Consider the following 22,888-nt stretch of genomic DNA (forward strand, 5'->3'; position numbering starts at 1 on the left):
TTCTTCTAACAACCAAACACACTCCCACCTCAGGTCTTTGCTGGAATGTCCTTCCCCTAGATACCCATACCATTGACTCCCTCCTTTCCTTCAGGGCTCTGCTCATATATCCCCCTTTCAGGAAGGCCTTCCTAACCACCCTGTAGAAGTAGCAACCTACTGACCCACAGAATTCCCTACCCCTCACCTGCTTTATTTTCCTCCATAGCACTTGTCACCATCTGCTGTATTAGATATTAACTTCTTTGTTTACGGTCTGCTTCCGCCACTCAGATATAATTTCCGCGGGGTAAGGAATTTTGCTTTGCTCAACTTACCTCTAGGACAGTATTGTCTTAGGGCAGAAATTCAGCCAGTGGACACAACATCCTTCAGGGGCCAGACTTCCTGCCAATTAGGACTAAGCAAGGCAAGTATTTAGCTTTGAGCCATGCTGGGAATAAGGCAAGACAGTTTTTAAAAGCCAGAATGCCCAGGTGTGTGTGGGATTGCTTACTGAGACCTATTACAACGTGCTCACGGCAAGACAAGTAACGCTACAAGTAACAGCTGACTTCATGGCATATTTTATAGTCTGCTGGGAGCCTTCTAATCCACACTCTTCTTTGCTTCTTGAAACAGCCCCGAGGGGTAGGCAGGGCAGGTTCTATCATTCTCCATTTACAGATGAAGATAATGAGGGGTATAGAGTTCAAGTGAGCTACCCAAGGCCACAAACTAAGTGGTAGAGGCAGAATTCCTGGTTGTTTTGACTCCAAGTACAGTGCTCATTTCACTGTGTGTGTGTGTGTGTGTGTGTGTGTGTGTGTGTGTAACTGTTTCTCCATTCTGGGATCTGATCTTGTGACCTTCTTGAATCATTAAGATTCCAGGTCAATCCTGACCCCCTGAAAGACCTTCAATAGAGGAGGCATCTTTTCTCTAAAGACAGCACCTGCCAACAGGCACAGGTGATGAGTAAACGTTTAGAGCATCAATTCCAGACCGGCCCCTGTGGCTTTCAGACCTACCACAGTCTCTTCTGTCTGATAGTCAGGAAAGGACTGTGCCCTTGGGCCCCTTCGCCCCTAGCCCACCCCAAGGCAGGCCGGGCTCCAAGGGGAAAGGGGAAGGCCTCCCACAAGACAGGACCGGCAGCTGCTTTCAGGTGAAAACCAGAAAGAAATCCCAGCCCCGCTGCTTTATTTGGGTTTAAAAATCAAGTCGGGTGACAATGGAAACTCTTTCCTTGCTGTCCTCTCCTTTCTGCCCATGTTGACAGAAGACAGACCTGCTAATTCTGGCTAGGGTTTTTCCCTCCCTGGGCTGTTTTTCTCTTTTATCTTCATCAATTGAAGAGAGCTGTTCTGTCTTTCAAACTGTCAAAAGGTATCTGGGGTTTTGTGTATTTTTTTTTCTTTCTTTCACATAATTCTGTGGGTCTTTTCCCAGATATGTATTTTCTCTCAAGTTAACTTCTAACTTGTTTAAATTTCCGCCCATGTGACTTCCAGCGCGAGTTACCAGAAACCACAAGAGAGAGAGAGAGGGCGCAAGCCCCAAAGCAAGCGACATGTCCCTGCGGGGAGCAGAACCTCTGCACCCCAGAGTGAGGAGGACGCCGGGGTCAGAGGTGGCTGCAAGGCGGGCAGAGGAGGGCCCTGCGGAGGGGGGGTGGGCTGGTGGCCCGGGAGCAGTCAGGCAGGGAGGCCGGCTGGGGCCAGGAGAACCCAGAGGCGCGAGGGGCTGCGTGGAGAGCCCGGAAGACTGCAGCCATGCCTCACAGCTCCGACAGCAGCGACTCCAGCTTCAGCCGCTCTCCGCCCCCCAGCAAACAGGTAGGGTCCTGCCTTCCCCTCCTCCTGCCTTCTGATTCTCCGGGGAAGGGCGGGGAGAGGGCCGGGCTGCCTGGGCCTGCCCCGGGAGCTGAGAGGCCAGGAGATGGCTGGTGGCAGGAGTTAGGCTAAAGACACAGGATCTGCAGGGAAGCTGTGCATCTTGGCGGAGACCCTCATCCTTCCACCCATCCTGCCAAATTATGCCCTCCTCATCCCCCGGTGGTGCGCATCGCTTCCACCTCACCTGGGGTCCCACCCCATGAAGCTTTCGAGGAAGCCAAGAGGAGGGTGAGCACCAAAGACCTCTGGTCTCTTAGAGGAAAGAGTCCACCTCTCTCCAAAGCAGCAAAATGAGAGGAGGAGTCTTAACGCGGGCTACGGGCACGCACACCCTGAATGCTAGATGGTTGCCCAGGAGACAGCCCACAGGACAGGAGAGGAAAGGGATGGGGGTAAAGTAAAAGGGGGCGGAAGAGCAAGTTGGAAGGAGCAGGACCCCGTGCCAGCTCAGAGGATCTATCACACCTCCTGGGCATGGCTACTGTTGCTAGCACGGGTGGCGGAGAGAGGGCTGGGGGAGGAAGGAAATGAATCAGGAGATGGTTCTGGGGACCTGGAGACATTCCTTAGTAGCTCAGCTCAGCTCTGGGGAAACCAGAGAGATGAAGGTGGAGATTCTGGGAGCACTGGGAGTCTAGATGGTGACTTCCACCTCAAAAGTTTTCAGCTTGAGGATTGCCCAAAACAAGAAAACAAAAACGGGGGCACCCTGGCTACCTTGCAGCTCCTGGGGCTTTCTCCTCACCACATCCCTCGACAGCCCTCTCGATAGGAAGCCCTCTTCCTTCTCATCTAATACATCGGTGGAGGACAATTCCTTGTCCAACTTTGTGGTTTAAAAACTGCATTCTTTCGTTAACATGGATATCCAAGAGGGCTTTCAAAATGCTGCAGCCCAAATAACAGTATGTAAACATATACTACAGCTTCTGTCATCAATATCTAACAGAGGAGCAGCATGTAGGAAGGAGTCCTAGTGGAGACCTCTAGAGGACACACAATCCAGTCCTCTGCTCAAGATGGTATCAGAGGGGTTCAGACTGCCTGGAAGTTTGTACTCTTCTTAGGAAGGAAATTACTCATGGCTTTCATGGTAACCGCGTTTCCCATCCCCCTTAGAGAAAGAGCACTTCCTTCCTATCTAACCAAATGCCCTCTGACTGCAGTGGCCTGGAAGTATTGGGCACATTGGTGGGCAGAGTCTTGCCCGAGGAACTGTGTCCCTCTAGCCTGTGGGGACGTGCGAGGGGACAGGGCAGAAGGTACAGAAGGGTTTCACTCAGATTCCTCCACCTACCCTGCAGCATCTGGGGGAAAGCCAGAGCTAACCTCTCTGCCCAAGTAGAGCACATGCCCATCTGTGGGACGCGCTTAGAGAACACCCAGAGTTCCCTGTGTCCTCCTAAGCACCCACCCACTATCTGCCACGGCCGGGAAATCTCCACCATTAAAACAGTTCTTGGTCTCCAGTTTGTACTAGGCATTGTGCTCAGGGCCATGGGGGATATCAAGGTCACTGAGCATCATGAAGGGAATGAAGAGAAAGAAGAGGCAGATCTGGGATGGGGACCTCAGCCTAGGGGACAGCAGAAGACACAAGGGGTACAAACCAGGAAGGTAGTGGTGGCAGGGGTGGGGGTGGCTTGGAAAGGCATCAGACTTAGCATTGGAGAGGTAACTCTCAGATTACTGTGAGCTCTTGGGCAAGCTCTTTGAGCCTCAGTTTCCCCCACATATGAGATGGAAATAATCGTATCAACTTCACAGAATTGGGGAATTCAACAAGAGCACCTCTGAGAAAAAGCACTTGCACAGAAGCTAGCACATAGTAGGTACTTAACAGAGTTTTGGAAAAAAAAAATAGCAAGAAGGTTCTAGGCCAAAAGTGAGAGGGTGAGGGTGGAGCAGACCTGAAGAGGAGAGGTGATAAAATACACTTCATCGCCTTAACCATCTTCTTCCAAATACAGCCCTACTGAGTTCTCAAGCTCTTTTGCCCTTTTCCTGTATCTTTTGGCCAAAGTTATAGAGACCTAAGAGAGTGTAACAGAGTGTGGAGAAAAGTTCCCTTTGGGTTTCAGCCTTTTGGTAAACGGGGGTGGACGGGCAAGTAAAGGTGAAGAAATGGAAGGGTGGATAGCCGGATATCAAACACCATGAGAGCCTGCCTCCACTCAGAAGAGAGGTTAGACTCCCTTCATTCTCATCATCTCTGCTTCCCAGGACTCATCTGATGATGTGAGAAAAGTTCAGAGAAGGGAGAAAAATCGCATTGCTGCCCAGAAGAGCCGGCAGAGGCAGACACAGAAAGCTGACACCCTCCATCTGGTGAGTGTTCAGACCTTTCTTCACCCTCTTGAGCCATAGGTGTTGCTCCCCACCGCCTGTGGACTCCTGGACCATAGCTTTGAGTCTGCCTGCGTGGGGATGTGTATGTGGGGGAGTTGGTGGAGGGATGCAGGTGAGGTGGGGAGGGGAGGCTCTCCTGTGAATGCATTGAGAAGATTCCGTAACAGGGGATCGGCCAGGAGGCTGAAGGAGAAATGAGCGCCAAGAGGGCACGAGGAGTAAAGGAGCTGAGTGTGGGCAGCCCAGAGGCTGGTGGAAGGCAGATCTACCTGCTCAGAGATGGGGTAGCCTGAGACAGCTCCATCCCTTATGAACCCAGAGAGCAGAAGGCAGGACTGCCTTTGGGAGGAATGTAGAAGGTGTACAGGAGCCCATTGCCCCACAGTGCTAGGAACACATATAGTCCCATCCCCCGGGAGGCCAGTTGGGCAGCCACCCTGAGGTCTGCATTTGGGACAAGGAGGTCCACAGGGCGGACCCCATACCTCTTTTATGAACATTATTAAGGTTTGATTTCGAAATTTCTATTTTGATGATATCCCAAGGGGTCTGCGAAAGATACAGTTTCATGTGCACATATCTGGGATGGTCACCATCCTGGGTGAGTTGCCTCCAGTCTCACACTTTCTAGGGAAGCCCTGATCCCTGGCTTGAGCAGGGGCCTTGGGTGATCTGAATTGCATTTCTCCCAGCAGTCCAAGGTCCTGGTGAGTGCTTCTAAATTCTGGCTGTGTGCTTCATAAAGCAGAGCTTCCTCCTCATCTCCCACACCTTACCACCTCTTCTCTCTTCGCTCTGCCCCTCAATTTGCTCCCTGTTCGACCAGCTCTTATTTCACTGGCTCCTTCCTCTTCAGTCCCTTCAGCCCTTCCTCTGACAACTCTGCCTTCTCGTCCCTCGTCCTGAGCCATTCCCAAACCTCTGGCATCTCAGTAATTCATTCCAATGGTAAAAAGGGCAATTGACACCAAAAATGAGTATGCTTATGGTTATTTGAAAGATTAGCCTGGTAATTGGCCAGTTAAAGAATAGTTGTTTTATTCCTATCAAGAAAAAGTAAGATGTAGTTTTAGGTAAAAAGATACTGCTTTTAGCTTTGTAAGGAAGCAGAGAGCAGGCTGCACCAAGATCCCTGATTGGATGCTCGTGTTTCATTTGAAATGTATTCAACATGTCTTCTATTGCATACTAATGTAGTTTTATGTTCATGAATATTTGTTGAACTGAAAGAAAGAATGAATGAACACCAAGTCTGTTCTTCTCTTTGATAACTGTGATCAGTAGTCTAAATGTTAAGTTGGTGGTGGCCCTGCTTCTTATATGTTCTCCATGATTTCATTATGGCTTAGGGGCTCACAACACTCCAGTTTACTATTTTGAGCTTGAAAATCTATGATCACTCACTTGTCTGCATCACAGTCTGATTCTAATTCAATATTCTTTGGAGCAAGCAAATGAACAAATAAATAGAAATTAGTAAGGATAAAACCTACCTTTTTGTAGAAGTAGAAAATGTCCCAAGACTGGAAATATGCTATAAGCTTTATAAGTTTGTAATATTAAAAAAAAAAAACCTGGAAACTAAGTATAGCTCAGCAGTGCTGCAGTCATAAGGACATGGTTTGAATCCCAGCTCTGCCATTTGTTATCCGTACGACCCACCTTAGACCTTAGAGATGTTCTTAACCTCCCTTAGACTCAGTTTTCTTATTAGGAAAATGGGACAGTAACTACCTACCTCATAGAGATAGTGCATATAAAGAGGTCAAGCGTCAGTCACTGACATATCATAAATATTCAAAAATTTTGAGGATAATAAGAGTAATATTAGTTATTATTAGAAGAAACAAGATAGTCACAACTAAGATTTTATGTATATGAATTTATACTTATATATAAATCACAGGATCTCAGGGCTGAAAGATTTCTTAAAGGCTGGAAAGTTCAGACACACGTTTGATGCTTGAGAGTCTCTACAACACCCTCCGGAAATGGTCCCCAGTGTATTGGTCACTTCTAGTGATAGAGAGCCCCCTGCCTCCTAACAGGAACAGAAGAGTCTTCCTTATCTCGAGCTGCGCCCCTGTCTCCCCGGAAATTCAACCCCCTGGTCTTCCTTCAACCTCTTGGGGACGTATCAGTGAGGGTGACATGTATGTTTCTTTGCCGTGGCAAGGTTTTCAACACTAACTAATCTGTCTCTCTTTGCAAGACAAGAGTTAGAACCAGAAGATTTAGCCCATCTGATTATACTAGTCATGGCTCTATTGGGATAATCTCTGGGGGGTTGGGGGTCCCTGGAGCCCCCAGTCACATAGTCACCGCGTCCACACTCAAACCCCCAGCCTCAGTCTCTAGAATGTTCACATCTTTCCCACACCTGGACACAAACTCCTCCCCACTCCTTTCTTTTGAGCACCCCGGCACTCATCTTCACTTTTTGCCCAGTGAGTAGGACACCTCAGAGTTTACACAGCAAGCCTGAGGGTTGCAACCAATGTGACTTATGTTTCTTGACTTTGGGTAGAAGCTTTTGGCAGCAACAGGTAAATCTGCCACCATCAAACAGAGGGTTTGGCTGTGATCTGAAATGTTCATTTCCTCTCAGACAATAATCACCCATCTTCTGCATCCATTATCCTCTTAATTATGTTTGTGATTCATGTAGAAAACCTTCTACTTTACCACCAGCATTCTTAAGGTTGGGTGCTTGGTTTGCCCTTCACTCCTTTCTGTGCTTGTCTCCACGTGCTGAGGCTCTGGAACCATTCTCTGGCCCTCAGACATAGCCATAGGACTCATCTACAAGACGTTAAAAACCAGGGTTTAGAAATTACTGAGCGTACAGTACCAAGTTTGTATTAGTGTGCTTGCCTCACATATGCTGGGGTAAACATTGATTTCTTGGTTTCAACTTTGTCACTGTTATCTCTCTTAAAATACCAAAAGAATTATTCTGTTTCTCTAGTGAGAGTGTGGGATACCTATTATTTAACATTTTCAGTATCTATCCTATAAGTGGTTTACACCAAAACACTGTATATTGATTGCTTTTGAAATAGCAGAGTAGGGAAGTTGCTGCTTTCAGCAATGTGTTTAACCTCATGCCAATGTTGTAACATCTCTGGCCTTGACTATCCCTCACATAAACCGAATCAGGTGCTTCTTTTCATATTTGTAATTATCAACAAAGTCCACATTCCGTGGGGGGTTTTTTGCTTTGTTTTTGTCTTTTTTGTCCGCACTTCGTGGCGTGCAGGATCTTAGTTCCTGGACCAGGGATCGAACCCATGACCCCTGTAGTGGAAGTGAGGAGTCCTAACCACTGGACCACCAGGAATTCTCCCACATTCTGTTTTAATTCTCTTTTGGTTGGTGTCTCAAACAGCACTCATCACACTCAGTTCCTTTTCTCCCCCAGTCAACTATAGAGTCCATTAGGCATAGTAAAGGCGTTGATTAAAAGGAGAAGGTCATATCTTGACCCGTTCACTTTCAAAAGATATTAGTAGCTAATAAGTGTATCCAAGATAATCAGCTGAAAAACTAAGAAAAATAATAGGAATCCAGTCAGCTTTCAAAGTTAACACAAAAAGTAATAACTTTTCCTAGGCAAATTAGATTAGAAAATTTAACAGGAAGAAAGATTCTGTTTATAATACCAAGAACAGCAAATGGAAGGAAGGAGTAAATTTAACAAAAAATATGTAGGGTTTAATTTTTTAAACTTCAAAATTATTCTAAGTGATTAAAAAAAACACTCAAATAAATGGAAAGATATACCTTATATAAAGATAGCAATTTTCCTTAAGTTAATTTAGAAATTGAAATAATTTAATATGATCTTAATAAACTAGGATTTTCTGGGTATTGGAGGAAAACGAAATTAGCTATTCTAAGTACCTGGAGAAAAATAACCATATGAAAGTTTCCAGGAAAATTCTAAAGAAGGGGTGTAATTAGAGATAATTAGCTGAATAAGATATTAAAGTGAATTACAAATATAGATTTCAAAGCAGTGTGGAAAAGACAAAACATTGGACAGAATAGAACACAGAAATAGACCCCCAAGCAAGCTCAAACTTAAGACCCCAATACATATGTCAGTTCCTAAGACACAAGTACAGATGCAAAATGTCTAGGATGGCATTTCAAACCAGAGAGAGAAAGATGAATTATTCAATAAATAGTGTAGGGACTAAATAAATAGGGACAACTGGCTAGTCATTTGAAAAAAAAAAAACAAAAACAAAGGTAGAGTCTTCATTTCTTATACAACACACACATAGATTAAATGTGGGAAAAGATTAAAGAAATTTGAAAAAATTAGCATTAAAAATATTTATCTTGGAATGAAGTCTTTTCTGGATAAAATGCAAAACCCTGAAGCCATAAAGGGAAAGATTGATATACATTACCTTTATACATAAAAAGTGAAAGTGTCTATACAGCTCAAAGTACCTAATATGCAAAATCAAAGACAAGTGAAGACTGGGAAAAATACCTGCAACACAAATGACCAAAAAAGGGCATATTTGCTTAATATATGAGAGCTCTTATGAATATGAAAGCGATCAACAACCCAAAAGAAAAAATGAGTGATAATTAGGAATAGGCAATTTACAGAAAGAGAGAAATAAATGGCAAATAAATATGGAAAATGTGCTAGACCTTACTTAGTTAGGGAAATGACAAAGCAACAGTCAGATCCCCTGCCAGACTGGCAAAGACAAAAAATGTTGCTAATACACCATGTTGCCAAGGTGATGGATAAGCAGGTACCACCACACACTACTAGAAGTCTAAGTGGATACAGTTCCATTAGAGGGCAATTTGACCATGTCCATCCAAATTACAAGTGCACGTACACTGTAACTTGGCAATTTTATATCCAGGTGTCTGTTTAGAAACATACCCACAGATTGCACAATTATGTACATGTAAAGATAATCATTGCTGCATTGTTTGTCATAGCAAAGACTGGAAACAAGCTAAATATTCATCAGTAAGGGACTCAAATAATCTATCGTTTGTTCATTCAGTGGATACCACAAAGGTATTAAAATAACGAGTTATATCCAGATGTGCTAATCTGAAAAGATTATCTATACTCTTAAGTGAAAAAGTATGAGTATGGTATATAGTTTTCTCCCATGCATATTTTTAATAAAAAGAAAAAGATATGTGCATATGTGTATAAACTTTAAAAATTTCAAATAGGTTTCCCCCCAAAATTGCTAACAATATGTATTTCTGAAAAGTAGGACAAAAGGTCTAAAGCAGGAGAGAGATACTTTGCATTTTTTTTTACCTTTTTATATAGCTTGGATGTTTTTATTATGTGCTTTTATTTTTATAATGTAGATATTTAAATTCCCAATATCGATCATTATTACATATGCATTAGGATGATTTCTTTTCTAATTTGATTTCAAACATTGAATAGTCTTCCATTGTGACATTTTATCCCTTGAACATCCTACATAAATATCTCAGTCCTTTGGGACAACCGTCAGCTGGGATTTGTAATGAGTCATCCTAAGGTCTCCAGCTCTAGTAAGAGATGACAGATCAGTTTCATTTGTGTGGTTATCCTGGTAATTGTAGGATATCTCTGGTGCCTTGGAGCAGGAAGGATTTTGAGTCTGTGTCCCAGGTTAGCGGGAAAGAGAGTTGAGATCAGTTGAGAAGCTTTGTTCATGAAAAGGCTAAAAGTAGAGGGGGTGGTGGGCAGACAGTAATATTAGCCCAGAGCTGTGATGTTGACAAGTCAGATCTGGCCTTGAGGATGGAACTGGAAGAAAAATACAGTAACAGGGCCAGATCTGGAGCTGGAACTTCAGGTACTTAGATGGGGGTAGGACAGGCGCTTGCCTGGGGCTGGCTCCTGAAGGTTTCTCACATTAGTTTAAAAAAAGAAAAAGATTTACAGGTTCCAGGGTAGATCTTTAATGCCATATATAACAAACATCATGAGTGTAAATTATGCCTGAAATTAAGCTGATGCTGTGAGAAATAAGGTATTTACAATTGGAGGAAAGCTGAGTAATGGAGGAAACAAAGTTCAGCAAAGATGTTAACTTCCTGGGCCTCCTTAGAAGGAGACACTATTGTTCTTGGTCTTCTGGGAAGGCCTGGGAGAGAAGCCTGTTCATGGTCCTTTTTCATTACATCAGTTTTTTTTCTCTTTCTGGGAGACTATGCCATAAGATTTATTGGCATAGAGAAATCACAGGTAAAATAAAATAAAATAAAACAAAACAAAAAGCTAGAAAGTATGTTTTAGCTAGTTCCACCCTAAACAAGTTCAGTGTAAAGTCAGTGAACTTTCTGTGGAAAAGAGCCATTGCTCTTGGGCCTCTATTGCTATGAACTTCTTTTAAAAAACATATTAATTGGGGCTTCCCTGGTGGCGCAGTGGTTGAGAGTCTGCCTACCGATGCAGGGGACACGGGTTTGTGCCCCGGTCCAGGAAGATCCCACATGCCGTGGAGCGGCTGGGCCCATGAGCCATGGCCGCTGAGCCTGCACATCTGGAGCCTGTGCTCCACAACGGGAGAGGCCACAGCGGTGAGAGGCCTGCATACCACAAAAAAAAACCCAACAACATATTAATCGTATTAGGTTAAGTAACTTGTCTGAGGTCATACATCTTGTAACCAGGTCTGTCTACTGAAGAGCCCATCTTCCTAACCACTAGGCAACACAGCCTCTTCCTTTGGACTCGCATGAAGATGTATTCATCTCCCCTAACTGATCCTCCTTGAATCTCTTCCTGAATTTTTTTCTCTTGTTCTTTAAGCAACATCCTCCAAAGTTGACACTTTTCCTCCTCCATCATTAGGCCTAGTCGAGAAATTAATGATGTCTCTAAGCAATAGATTGATATAGCCATTGAGACCATTTTTAAATAAAGCTGTGTAACAATAACTATTAACATCTTGCTCTTTGGTGCAGCAATTCCACTTACAGGAATTTGAAGAAACAATGATGCACAAAGATGCTCAATTCATCATTATTTGTGAACAGTAAACACTTTATCAATACTATAAAACTGGACATATACCCAACTACTGGAGATTAAGTATATTACGACACATTCATATACTAGAATTTTATGCTGGCAATAAAAATGACTAAGTGGATCTGTATTTATCAACACAGAAATATGTCAATTACATAGCACTGAGAGAAAAAGCAAGTGACAAAGAGTATGCAGAGTATAATCCCGTTGATGTAAAATTTGTGGTTTGGGGGGCATGTTTGCATGCATAAAGAGATGTCTGGAAGAATATTCTCCAAAATGATAATAATGGTTATTTCTGAGTGGTTGAATTTTGAATAGCTTACCTTACTCCTGGTACTTTTCTGTAATTCTTTTTATTATGATGAATGTATACCATTTTAAAAATCAGAATAAAAAATTAGACTATTCTCATTTGGGAAGGAAAAACACACTAAGGAATTCACCAGCCCTAACTGCTTGTCCTACTGACAATGGGTCTGTTTGGTTATGGTCGGGAGGCATGTTTGAAAGGAGGCCAGCTTCTCACCAGTCTTGGCATTATAAGGAATTTCTGTCTAAATGGGATTACATGTCCCAGGTCAGAAATTGATGGCACCCATTCAGCTGAAGTCTTCATGAAGCTGTTCTCAGCAGCTACCAGACTACTTTCTCTTGGAAAGGATGAGGGAGTCTCTCTAAACCCCAAGCTGCTCTGGGGTTTTCCTTAGTCTCTGTAGGACTAGGTCTGGCCCTCTGAGTCCTAAGAGGTTCCATATATTGATTCCACAGGACAAAGTCCCCTTCAGATTGTGGGGTATCTGTAGAGGATCCTGCCATGGGTCCACATGGTAGCTTGTGGAGGGAATAAAAAAAACTATAGTCATACCCCATTCTTGATGGAATCACAGAATTAAAAGGAAACTCAGAGATACTCTAGGTCACCCTACTGTGTTACCAGTGAGGACACTGATGTCTTCCTTAAGGACACCCAAGAACCCAAACCTCTTGCCTTCCCACCTCTTGCTTTTGTTTTTGTGCCACTTTGCTGAACGGGACTTTGCTCGGCAGATGGTGTTGCCCTCAAATGTCCTTTTGCAAAGGATGAGCCAAGAAGTAGGCCATTAACTAGGACATGTAAACGGCCTAGGCACTCTTCAGCAACAAAACCCAAGCACACAGCAAGAGACGAAAAAGGCAGAGAGTCCCAGGCTGAGAGGGGCTAAGTTTAAATGTTCCTTTATCTAAAAAAAGTCTTAAAGTTGTAATCCAAAATCAAAAGGACAATGACATATTGGGGGAAATATTTGTGTCAAATTAAATAAATTCAGATTTAATATTTTCTTTTTTAAAGATTTTTTTTTGATGTGGACCATTTTTAAAGTCTTTATTGAATTTGTTACAGTATTGCTTCTGTTTATGTTTTGGCTTTTTGGCCATGAGGCATGTGGGATCTTAGCTCCCTGACCAGGGATTGAACCTGCTCCCCCTCTCACTGGAAGTCAAAGTCTTAACCACTGGACTGCTAGGGAAGTCCCCTTGATTTAATATTTGTACTATAGAAAGAACATTCTTTTTAAGAAAAACATCAAGACTCCAATAGATAAGCGGGCAAAGGCTATGAACAGAAAGCTTACATAACATTTTTTCCTACCAAAATGAAAATAACCCAATTTTCTATTCCGATTGTGCAAACAATATACACTATGGAGTTCTCAACCTCAGCAATATTGACACTCTGAGTTGGACAACTCTTTGTTGTGTATGTGGGAGGGGGTTGGCCCCCTACACTGTAAAATGTAAAATCTACCCACTAGATGCCAGTAGCACGACCTCACTCCTCTAGTTGTGAAAATCAAAAATATTTCTAAATCTTCCCAAATGTTCCCTTGGGGGGCAAAATTGTCCTTGGTTGAGAATGCTGTAGTAGGGAATAGACATGCAGAAATCTTACTTCTTGGTAATTGATAGCTTGTAACATTAAAATGAAATTAAGAAACCTTCAAAAAGTTAGTTGGCAAAATAAATTATTTAAAATTACAACACCTAAATCCCAGCGAAGTTGTAGTAAAATTAATATATACATTCACTGCCGATGACATTGTATATATTACATAACCCTTTTACAGCAATACTTACATGAACTGGAAGATGTTCACTGCAGCATTATTTATAATAGCAACCAAAATGTCCAGCGTTAGAAAGCCATGTTAAGTAAATTGTGGATCATCTATTTGTTGATGTCACCATTAAAAGAATAATTATGGTGATTTTTTAAGTATGACAAAATTATGACAAAAAGGAAAATACAAATTGTATATGTACTCTGAGATTTTATAAAAATAAGTATCCATGTTCGTTAAAAAGGACAAGATAGCAACATATACAAATGAAAAGAGTCACGTTTAGAGGACTGGGATCATGGTTGGGTATACTTTTTTAAAAAATATCTTTAGTTATACTGTATATTTTTTATTTAAAAACATTAAAAAAGATCAAATAGAGCGCTGAGTGAATTCTGGTAGAAATCGAGGATGAGAATAGAGAGGGTATCATTGAGTTAGAGTTTGGGGGGCAGGCTTTGGTAGGAGATCTTATAATTTATCATCCAAATAGGAACACTTTTGAGTGAAAAGAGGTACTAGTAAAAATTACACTAGGACGATAGCCATGAACTGGGACTGTCCCAGTAAACATCTGGTCACGCTAGATTTAGGGGAACCAAGGAGGGTGACCTAAAGCTCTTAGGAAAATTTAAGAGTAGTAATAAATTTCAGAGCCAAGCAGAGGGGGCTAGATTCCTGGTACCAAAATGCAACTTCCTGCACTAGATAACCCTGTAACTAACATATTTTCCAGGTACTCAGCTGGCACAAGACTATGCCTTATTGCTAAGAGTTTGGGGAGGTCCAGAAAATAACAAAAGCAAAGGCCATATTCCTAGTATTAGAGCTCACGTCAGCAGAAATGATTCATTCTGCTGTACAAGTATATGTGAAATGCCTCCTACGGGCATTTTTTCTGGGCGCTGAGAATTCAGCTGGGACAAGACAGACCTTACGTTCAACCAGAAGTCAGACTAGAAAAATCGACTGACCAATCATTATTTATTATTTCACTAATCACACAAAGGGAAGAGGGCTTTGAAGAAAACCAAATAGTGCGATATTGACAGTGACTTAGGGACAGGGATGGGGACAGTGATCAAGGAAGGTCTTTCTGAGGCCCTGACATTTGAGATCAAATACGAGTCAAGAGAAGGAGCCTGGGAAGATCTGGGGAAAGGATGTTCTCTTGCAGAGACTTCAGGCCAAACTGTGAGGGGCCTGTCAGGGTCAGAAAGATGCCTTGTGGGGCCTGGGACTGTGAGAGCGTGAGGAGGAACTCAGGAACAAAGGCCACTGTGCTGCAGGGAGCAGGAACCAGACTGGGGGTGGGGGGTGGGGGGAGGGTCAACAGAATGAATTCAAATTCAGTGGGGACAGAGTGGGGGCAGATATATCTGAAGCTAAATTCTGATCTACAAAATGGGAAGCAATTACACCTCACTGGGCTGTTTGAGAGTTAATGAGAGAGCAAATGTAAAAACAAAGCAATAGTGCATTTTTTGTCTGTTTTGCATTGGAGAGAAGACTTTATTTGTTTGCTTAATGCAGAGAGGCTGGCATTTTCCTATAAATCAATCAGGTGAAGATATCAGATGTATTATCATATATGAAAACAAATGCCCTACTTTCCAGTTGTTTATATGAACTTTAAGAACACAAAAGGACTTCCCTGGCTCTCCAGTGGTTAACGCTCTGTGCTTCCACTGCAGGGGGCACACAGGTTCGATCCCCGGTCGGGGAACTAAGACCCCACATGCCAAAAAAAAAAAAAAAAAAGAACACTAACTGTTTCACTGGCTGGGCTTTTTCACCACCACTGGTCAAGTCTCCTTTGCTTGATATGGTTCGGACAGGTCAAGTTCAAGCCAGGGAAACTGTATGCAGGGTTCTCACAGTGGTGTGATTCTGCTGTCCCCACTCCATAGCTTCAGTTTGGGGAACGAAAGCAGGGGTTTGACTGGGCCTTTTTTAAGAAAATGAATATCTTACACTCACTTGTAACTATCCTATAGTTAAAAGTAGGAGCTATAAAAGTACTTAAACGCTTGGTTAAGCACCCCCTGGGAAATTTCATGGACATCACAAACAGCAGACCCTTCAAATGCAGGTCTCATATTTTGGTAAATTATTATAGACTCCAAGTTGGCAGTCAAGCAACATGATTTTACTGAACACCTACTATGTGCCAGGCACAGTCCCATTCACTGAGGACAAAACAGTGAAGACAAGGATAGCTCCCGTCCTCATGGAGCTCAACAATCTAAAGGACAACTAACTTGATAAAGTTATCATTAATGAGATTCCAATAAGTGCCCTACCTCTCACCTTTCCATAACAATGAACTATCCTGGGCTACTTGAAATTTTCACCAAATATGATTCTTTGCCTTGAACAGTCATTTACTTTTAGAAAAAAATTTTGACTTAGAAATGTCCTCCTCCTTCTTTAAAGTTCTTTATATTATACTTTTATTATTCATACTATCTTATACAATAAAATTATTTAATAAAATAAAAAAATATAAATATATAACATATAATAAATTTAACAAAATCAAACATTGTATATATTTATATTGTTATATTATTTTAAAGAGGAATCTACTATGAACATAATTCTCAAGCTAGTTGCTCATTAAGCTCATCTGGGAAGTATTTTTTAATCTTGATGCCTGAGACCCAGTCTGGAACAATTAAATTGGAACCTGTCAGGGGTGAAATCCAGGAATTAAGTTTTTTGTTTTTTTTTTTGCGGTACACGGGCCTCTCACTGTTGTGGCCTCTCCTGTTGCGGAACACAGGCTCCGGACGTGCAGGCTCAGCGGCCATGGCTCACGGGCCTAGCCGCTCGGCGGCATGCAGGATCTTCCCGGACCGGGGCACGAACCCACGTCCCCTGCATCGGCAGACGGACTCTCAACCACTGTGCCACCAGGGAAGCCCCAGGAATTAAGATTTTTTAAAGCTCTTCAGGCAACTGCAGTGTGCAGCCAGGGTTGAGAATCAGGGAGCAGTGACATTTGAAGCCTGTCAGGTGCATGTGGTAGAATGTGTGGAGTGAATTTGGGGCAATTTTGTGGGTATATACCCAGACACTCTGTCTCAGAGGCCCGGCAGCTTAAAACAGAACAAACAATTCAAACCTTGATGTTGATGGCAATTATTAGTTGTTTGTTTTTCAAAATTGGACTTGCTAGTGATAACCTTTCTAACTTGAGGTATCAGTCAGGATTGCATTCTGCTATGAGTTATAGAAAAACTATCAAACAGAGGCATCAACAAGTCACTATTTGTAGTTAATATTTTTCTCATATACTAAGAAGTTCAGAAGTAGACAGTCCAGGGATAGTGCAAGGATGTCGTCAAAGAACCAAGCTCCTTCTTTCTCTCTGCACAGCCATCCTCAGCATGTGGATGTGCAGAGATGTGCACATCCTCAGTATGTGCATCCTCAAGGCTGCAAAATGGCTGCTGAACCTCCAGGCATCAATCCGTGTCCAGGGAGGGTAGCCTTTGTCTGGTAAAGCTCTGCCTTTTTCCCTGAGGAGTGAAGCCTGTCCCCTCCCTTCCTACCCCCTACCCCCCCCCATTTCTGCTTATGTCTTATTGGTCAGACTCTGTCACATGGTCATACCTACCTGCAGGGGAAGCTGGGTAATTGAGGAATTCTTTTCCCAGCTACTCTAGAGGAAAGCAGGGGGAAGGAGTTTGGAACAGATATTGAGTGAGCCAACCTATAGTGTTTCTCACACACGAGGTCAATGAAATCATAGTGCTGAAAGCCAAAGAACAGGAGACAGGAACCCAGGCAGGGGCCTGAGGGGCATGGCTGATGTGGCTAAACATCAGTGGATGATGAGGTGCTGACGGCCCTGGAGCTTCAGCTTTAAGGTATGAAAGTGAAGATTTCTCCAGAATTATTCAGTGCAAAGACCTGTGGTTTAGTGCTTCCTCTTCTCTTCTCATCCGGTGAGGAACAGGAGTTGGAGTTAATTTCCCCAGGATTCAGGGGAAAGGTAGGCATAGATCCCACTATGGCTTGTGATGTGCCCTACCTCTCAGTTCACTCCTCCAGGAAAGCTGGGCTCCACCCTATGTCTACATGGGGGACAGGGGTTGGAAACTGCTGGAGACTGAACAAATAACTGGGTGTGAGGGACATGAGCTTGACACACTACTCTCACATTGAAGTGTGGGTGGGAGCTAAAAGGTCACCTTACCAATAAATGACTGCGTGTTCTGTTGAGGAGGAAACACACAGGGACTATTTTCACCCTTCTGGAAAGTGTGATTAGAAAATTCAAGGAGAAGGTCAAGGCACAAACCAGAACTGGCAGGAAGGAGGACCAAGCCCTGCTCAGAAGGCCTGGAGAGTCCCTGCCAGAGCCTTGGGTCAGAGCCTGTCCTCAGCCTTGGTCCCAACTGGCTTCCCTGTGGGTAAGGGACCCACCGGGGAATTCCCCATCATTCAAGCACTCTGCAGTGACCCGCTACTTGGCCCCTCCACTAGGGAATTTCCCAGAATGTTCCCACACCCCCAGAAGCCTCCTCCTTAGCCACCTCCAAGCTGCTTGTGGTTCCTGGTAGGGGTGGCATCAAGTAACCTCACAGGTGAGTGTGAGTTGTGAACATTAGCAACTCAATTTGTGCGAGGCGGGAAAAGAGGGAAGATGAAATTGGAAAGTCAACCAGGCTGAGGCCTCACAGGAGATAATTACCAGATATCATAAGATTTAAACAGACTTCAAAGGCAAGAGAGGATGGTGGGCAAAGACCCTGAAGCCAGACTGTCTCAGTTCAAGCACTGGTGCTGCAACTGACAAGCTGTGTGACCTTGAACAAGTTACTTAACTTCTCTGTACCTTAGGTTTTCCTCTTCTGTAAAATGTGGCTAATAATATTATCTACCACATAGGATTGTTGCAAAGATTAAATAAAATGATAATTGTAATTATGTAATTGGGCACATGGTAGCACCCAATAAATGTTAGTTATTATTAAATCAAACTGGATTATTCTTTTAAAATTTTGGTTTCTACTAATCTTTCTCATATAAATTGAGTCTATGTACCTCTGCTCCCAACACACCTACCCCTTCCCAACTGTTAGAGGCTCTGGTTGGCTAATATACACAGGTAGTCAATTTAAAATCTGAAATATTTGAGTTGCAGAGGGCTTGGAGATCTTCTAATCCTGTGGTTTTCAACATTCACTGCACATTAGAATCCCCTGGGGAGGCCTTTACAACCCAATGCCCAGGTGCACCCAGACAGATTAAATCAGAATCAGGCATCAATATTGTTAAAACTTTCCAGGGATCCCACTGATCCCAGCGTGTGACCAAGGCTGAGAATCATTGTGTTGGTCCAGTCTTCCTGTTTTAAAGTGAGGCAACTGGGGCTCAGAGTGGGAAAGGGAGTCACCGAGGGTCACCCAGCCAGGACCAGGACCAGGACCCCTGTCCACAGTTAACTGGTGGAGCCCACCATTGTCATGTATTTCGGACCTCACTGTGCATCTGGGGAAGGTCTGGCCCCGAGTCAACCCTCTCACAGAGTAGCTGGACAGGAGATTCCCTCCCAGCTCAGGTCAGGAGGCGATGATCAGCTCTGTGATTGGAAGAGTGTAATCGACTCAGGATTCTTGTACTGTGTTTAAGGATCACCCAAAGCAAGACCCCGTTTTCTCTTGGAAGGCTGCTGATCTTAGTGACCTCCAGAGACCCTGAGTCATGAAGTCTCTCAGGAGAAGCCATGGGTGTGCTAAAAGGAGCACAGGGCTGAGGATGGGGAAGCCCTGAGCCCAGCCCTGCTCTGCACCTACATGGTTATGGGGCTTTGGATCAATCACTCTAGGTTTCTGGCCCTCTGAGAAAATAAGTGTCTTGAGGTGAATCTATAGCCCTTTGTCCTAGCAGCCGCCACCACCAGCCTGTAATAATTTTGGGGGGTATGTGCAATAGGTTTGTCCCAGGGTCTCAGTTGGCCTCATCTGTAAAGTAGGGATAATAGCAGCTGGCCTTGCATAGCCACCTCAGAGGGTTACTGTGAGGAGCCTGAAGTGCCTAAATGAATTCCGAAAAGTAAAAAGCAGGTCACTTGGAAGCCCAAGGGCAGGCTCACCCCTCCCCCATCATAGGAGAAGACATGCATGTTAGAAGCCAAAATTTACTTTCTAAACATTCCTTTCCTTTTCCCCTTGAGTTCTTGGTTTCCAGCCCCCACTGGGAATTTAAGGGGAAATTAGAGGGGTGTGATCATGGTACCTCTGGGTCAAGAGCTGCTCCCATGGCCACCTTTGCCATCTGTCCCTGTGTGAGAGCGCCTTCCACAGCATGACGGCCCCAGGGAGGGTCAGAGTGGACCAAGCAGTGGCAGGTGGGGATGTGGAGGGATGAAAACCCCAGATCAGCCACTTCCTTCTGCAAGCGAAGTCAAACTCTTCCTCTGCTAAGTGTCTGGCTGGCGGCAGGTCCCCTGGGCTGGCAGTACTGCTTTCTCTGGGGCCCTGGCGGGAAGCAGTCTTGCTTTCCAAGGTAAAGACAAGTTTCTTGTCACAGTTGGTTGTTTTCTACTTAGAGGCGGTGGCGGTTATGAATGCTCTCCTAGAGCTCTGGGATCTCCCAGGGGGGCAGGGAGAGGAGAAAGCCAGAATTCAGCAGGGCTCGCTGAGGGAGGAAGAGCTTGCTGTCACTTCCCGAAAGCTGGGCCGGCCTCTAGGCGGAGAGAAGGTCAGAGCGATTGGTCCCTGCGGCCCGCCTACCCCACCCCTCCCTTCTGCCTCGGGGTTTGCCCAGGCTCTTTGGAGCACAGAACTTACAGTAAGTGTTGTCACCAGTGGAAACTCTCAGAGGGGGTGAGGAAAAGGGCTAGAGGAAGGGGCCAGGACTCCCGGCCCCCAGTTCCCGTCTTACCAACACCCCCCAGTCTCATGTGTTGCTTTATCTTACCTTTTGGTAAAGAGGGGATGCCCTCTCTCTGGGATGTGCCCGGAAACAACCAAATGGTAAGATGAATGAGCCGGTCACACCCCGCAGAAGCGGTAGCCCGTGCCCCTGACCCTACCATCGTGGCTGTTGGTATCCCAACTCCCCCACCCCATTTTAGAGATGGGGGTTTTCTCTGTACCGACCTAGGCACATTTTCTAGCTCAGTGCCACATACAGGAAATGCCAGGCTGAGGCTGAGCACGCTCACACTTGTTCTGTACAAACGGATGGAATCTGGCTTGATGGATAAGGCCACCTTCTCCTCTTCCACTTAAAAAGAACCCCCAGGTGCATGCGTCAGGGCAACTGGCAGTGTAACTAGCTCTCATTAACCTGTAGCTCATGCTCCTGATGGATTACCTAAGGCAAATTCTAAATGTCAAGTTATCTCACATCTGCTCACTGCCCACTGTAATTCTGAGTCAACTTCTGGTCCAGCCGTTGATGTCATCAGGCAGCCAATCAACAAACACTTGAGTTCATACTCTAGGCCAGGCACTTAATAAGTGCTTGAATAATCAAAATAAATTTATTACCATATTTAACATTAATATCTATTGTTTTCAAACTTGGCTGATCATCAGAATAATCTGGGGCACTTGTTAAAACTTCAGATTCCCAGAATTCACAGAAAATCCCAAACCCACTGAGTTCAAGTCTCTAGATTTGAGGAAGGGCCTGGAACTATATTTTTATCAGGCCCTCAGATTAATTCTAATGATACAGCAAGTTTGGAAAATACTAACCTAAGTGAAACAGAACTAGAAAAATAAGACCTGGATTCCAAATATTAGGTCGCTTTTTGAACTGAAATGTAATTTATTGGCATCTCCAGTGCCATTTTTCCTTCCTCTGTGGGTACCAATGATTAGCCCAGAAGGTCTATTTGAGTCAAGGAATGTGAACCTTAAAATCACATTGGAAATGCAATTCCCCTGGGTTTTCTGAAGGTGGGATCGTTTTCCAGTAAATGCTAATTACCAGGGTGTCATTGTTGATTAATTAATGATGTGATCAGTAATCAGCGCTCTTTACCCTGAGTTTTTCTGATTAGTGTGCATCTGATGGTTCCCTTAAGCAACAGGGGAAAGGTGTTTCTGGAAAAAAGGAAGCACAGGTGCTTGGGACACACCCAGAATACTACAGAACAAGCTGCTGGAAGAGCAGAATGGCGTGGAATCGAACACTGTGCTGGAGTTTGACTATTTACTATTTAGAAAGACCCTAAACATTCTAGAATCTGGGTGAAGTAGACAATTAACCATGGACTCCATTTGTAAGACTAAATGCAAACGCTGGTAATGTTAGGAGAAGACACCGTATAACATAGAGAAGAAAAGAGTGAAATTAGTTTAAGACGGTCTCACAAACTCTTTTCCATTTTGCTGGGCTCTGGCCTCCCGGCCGGTTTCCCTTGACATATACTTGTGGCTCTCAACCCTCGTACACACTCACAGAGATCTATGCATGTACATCTGCACACAAAGGAGCACACATGCAAATTCACGCATGCCTTCACACACACATCTCTCTTAGTTGGGACCATATGAAACTGCCATTCTTATAGGTCAAAACAGACAAAGAGCAGCAATTTCATATGGTTCAAGCTAAAAGCTATGCATATACGTGTGCTATAGATGCACCCATCCACACACAGGACACATACAAATATATATGCACACGTGCACACTCGCATGTGCAGAAAAAGTCACCGATGCCCTTCTCCATGGCTGTGCTAGTGAAAATCTAACGCAGACCCCCGCTTCACAACGCCCCCCCGCCCCGCCCCCGCAATCTTGCAGAGCGCTGACATTAATCTGCAACGTCCATCCTTTCCGCTCGCAGGAGAGTGAAGACCTGGAGAAACAGAACGCAGCGCTGCGGAAGGAGATCAAACAGCTCACGGAGGAGGTGAAGTACTTCACGTCGGTGCTGAGCAGCCACGAGCCCCTGTGCTCGGTGCTGGCCCCCGGCACGCCCTCGCCCCCCGAGGTGGTGTACAGCGCCCACGCCTTCCACCAGCCTCACGTCAGCTCCCCGCGCTTCCAGCCCTGAGCTCCCCGAGGGTGGGAGAGAGCGGAGCCCCCAGCCCCAGCTGCTCCCAGGCCTCGGGAAGGGCACGCAGACTGTGGCCAGCGGCCCTCGTCCCTCAGCGCCCTCTCTCCACCCGGAGACCCGGAGGCGGAGGCCTGGACCGGGATGGAGCACAGGACGCAGCTGCTGGACGTGTGTACGGCCTCCCGAAGCGTGGCCAACCGCCCGGCAGCGTGGGCTGGACCTTCACGTGGGTGGGAGGCCAGATCCAGAGCTACGTCAAGCATAATGCCCAAGTCCCGTGACACAGAGGGAGGAGGGGTAGGGAAGGGTTATTTTTCTAAATAAATGTCTTAAAAGAAACCAGGCTGGCCAGGGCTTGAAACCTTAAGTTCTGTGGGGTTGGGGTCGTTTTTGGTTCTTGGCCTCAGGAGCCCTTAAAGCTCCGGAGACTCTGCTAATATCGCTTCTTTTCCATGGCTTGTTAATCTACTTGGGAAGCTGGGTTTTCTCAAACCAGCTTCAATTCA

General features: G+C 44.6%; 1 protein-coding gene across 1 annotated transcript; it reads left to right on the plus strand.

The window, feature by feature from the left end:
• Window positions 1-1,380: 1,380 nt before the first annotated feature.
• Window positions 1,381-22,684, plus strand: BATF (basic leucine zipper ATF-like transcription factor). The gene is made up of 3 exons (XM_082618020.1): window positions 1,381-1,817; window positions 4,101-4,205; window positions 22,170-22,684. The coding sequence occupies exons 1-3, from the start codon at window positions 1,755-1,757 to the stop codon at window positions 22,377-22,379; spliced, it is 378 nt and encodes a 125-aa protein (XP_082474146.1). The 5' UTR covers window positions 1,381-1,754; the 3' UTR covers window positions 22,380-22,684.
• Window positions 22,685-22,888: the final 204 nt, after the last annotated feature.

The sequence above is a fragment of the Mesoplodon mirus genome (assembly GCF_964341445.2).
Source record: "Mesoplodon mirus genome assembly, chromosome: 4".
NCBI classification, from domain to species: domain Eukaryota; kingdom Metazoa; phylum Chordata; class Mammalia; order Artiodactyla; family Ziphiidae; genus Mesoplodon; species Mesoplodon mirus.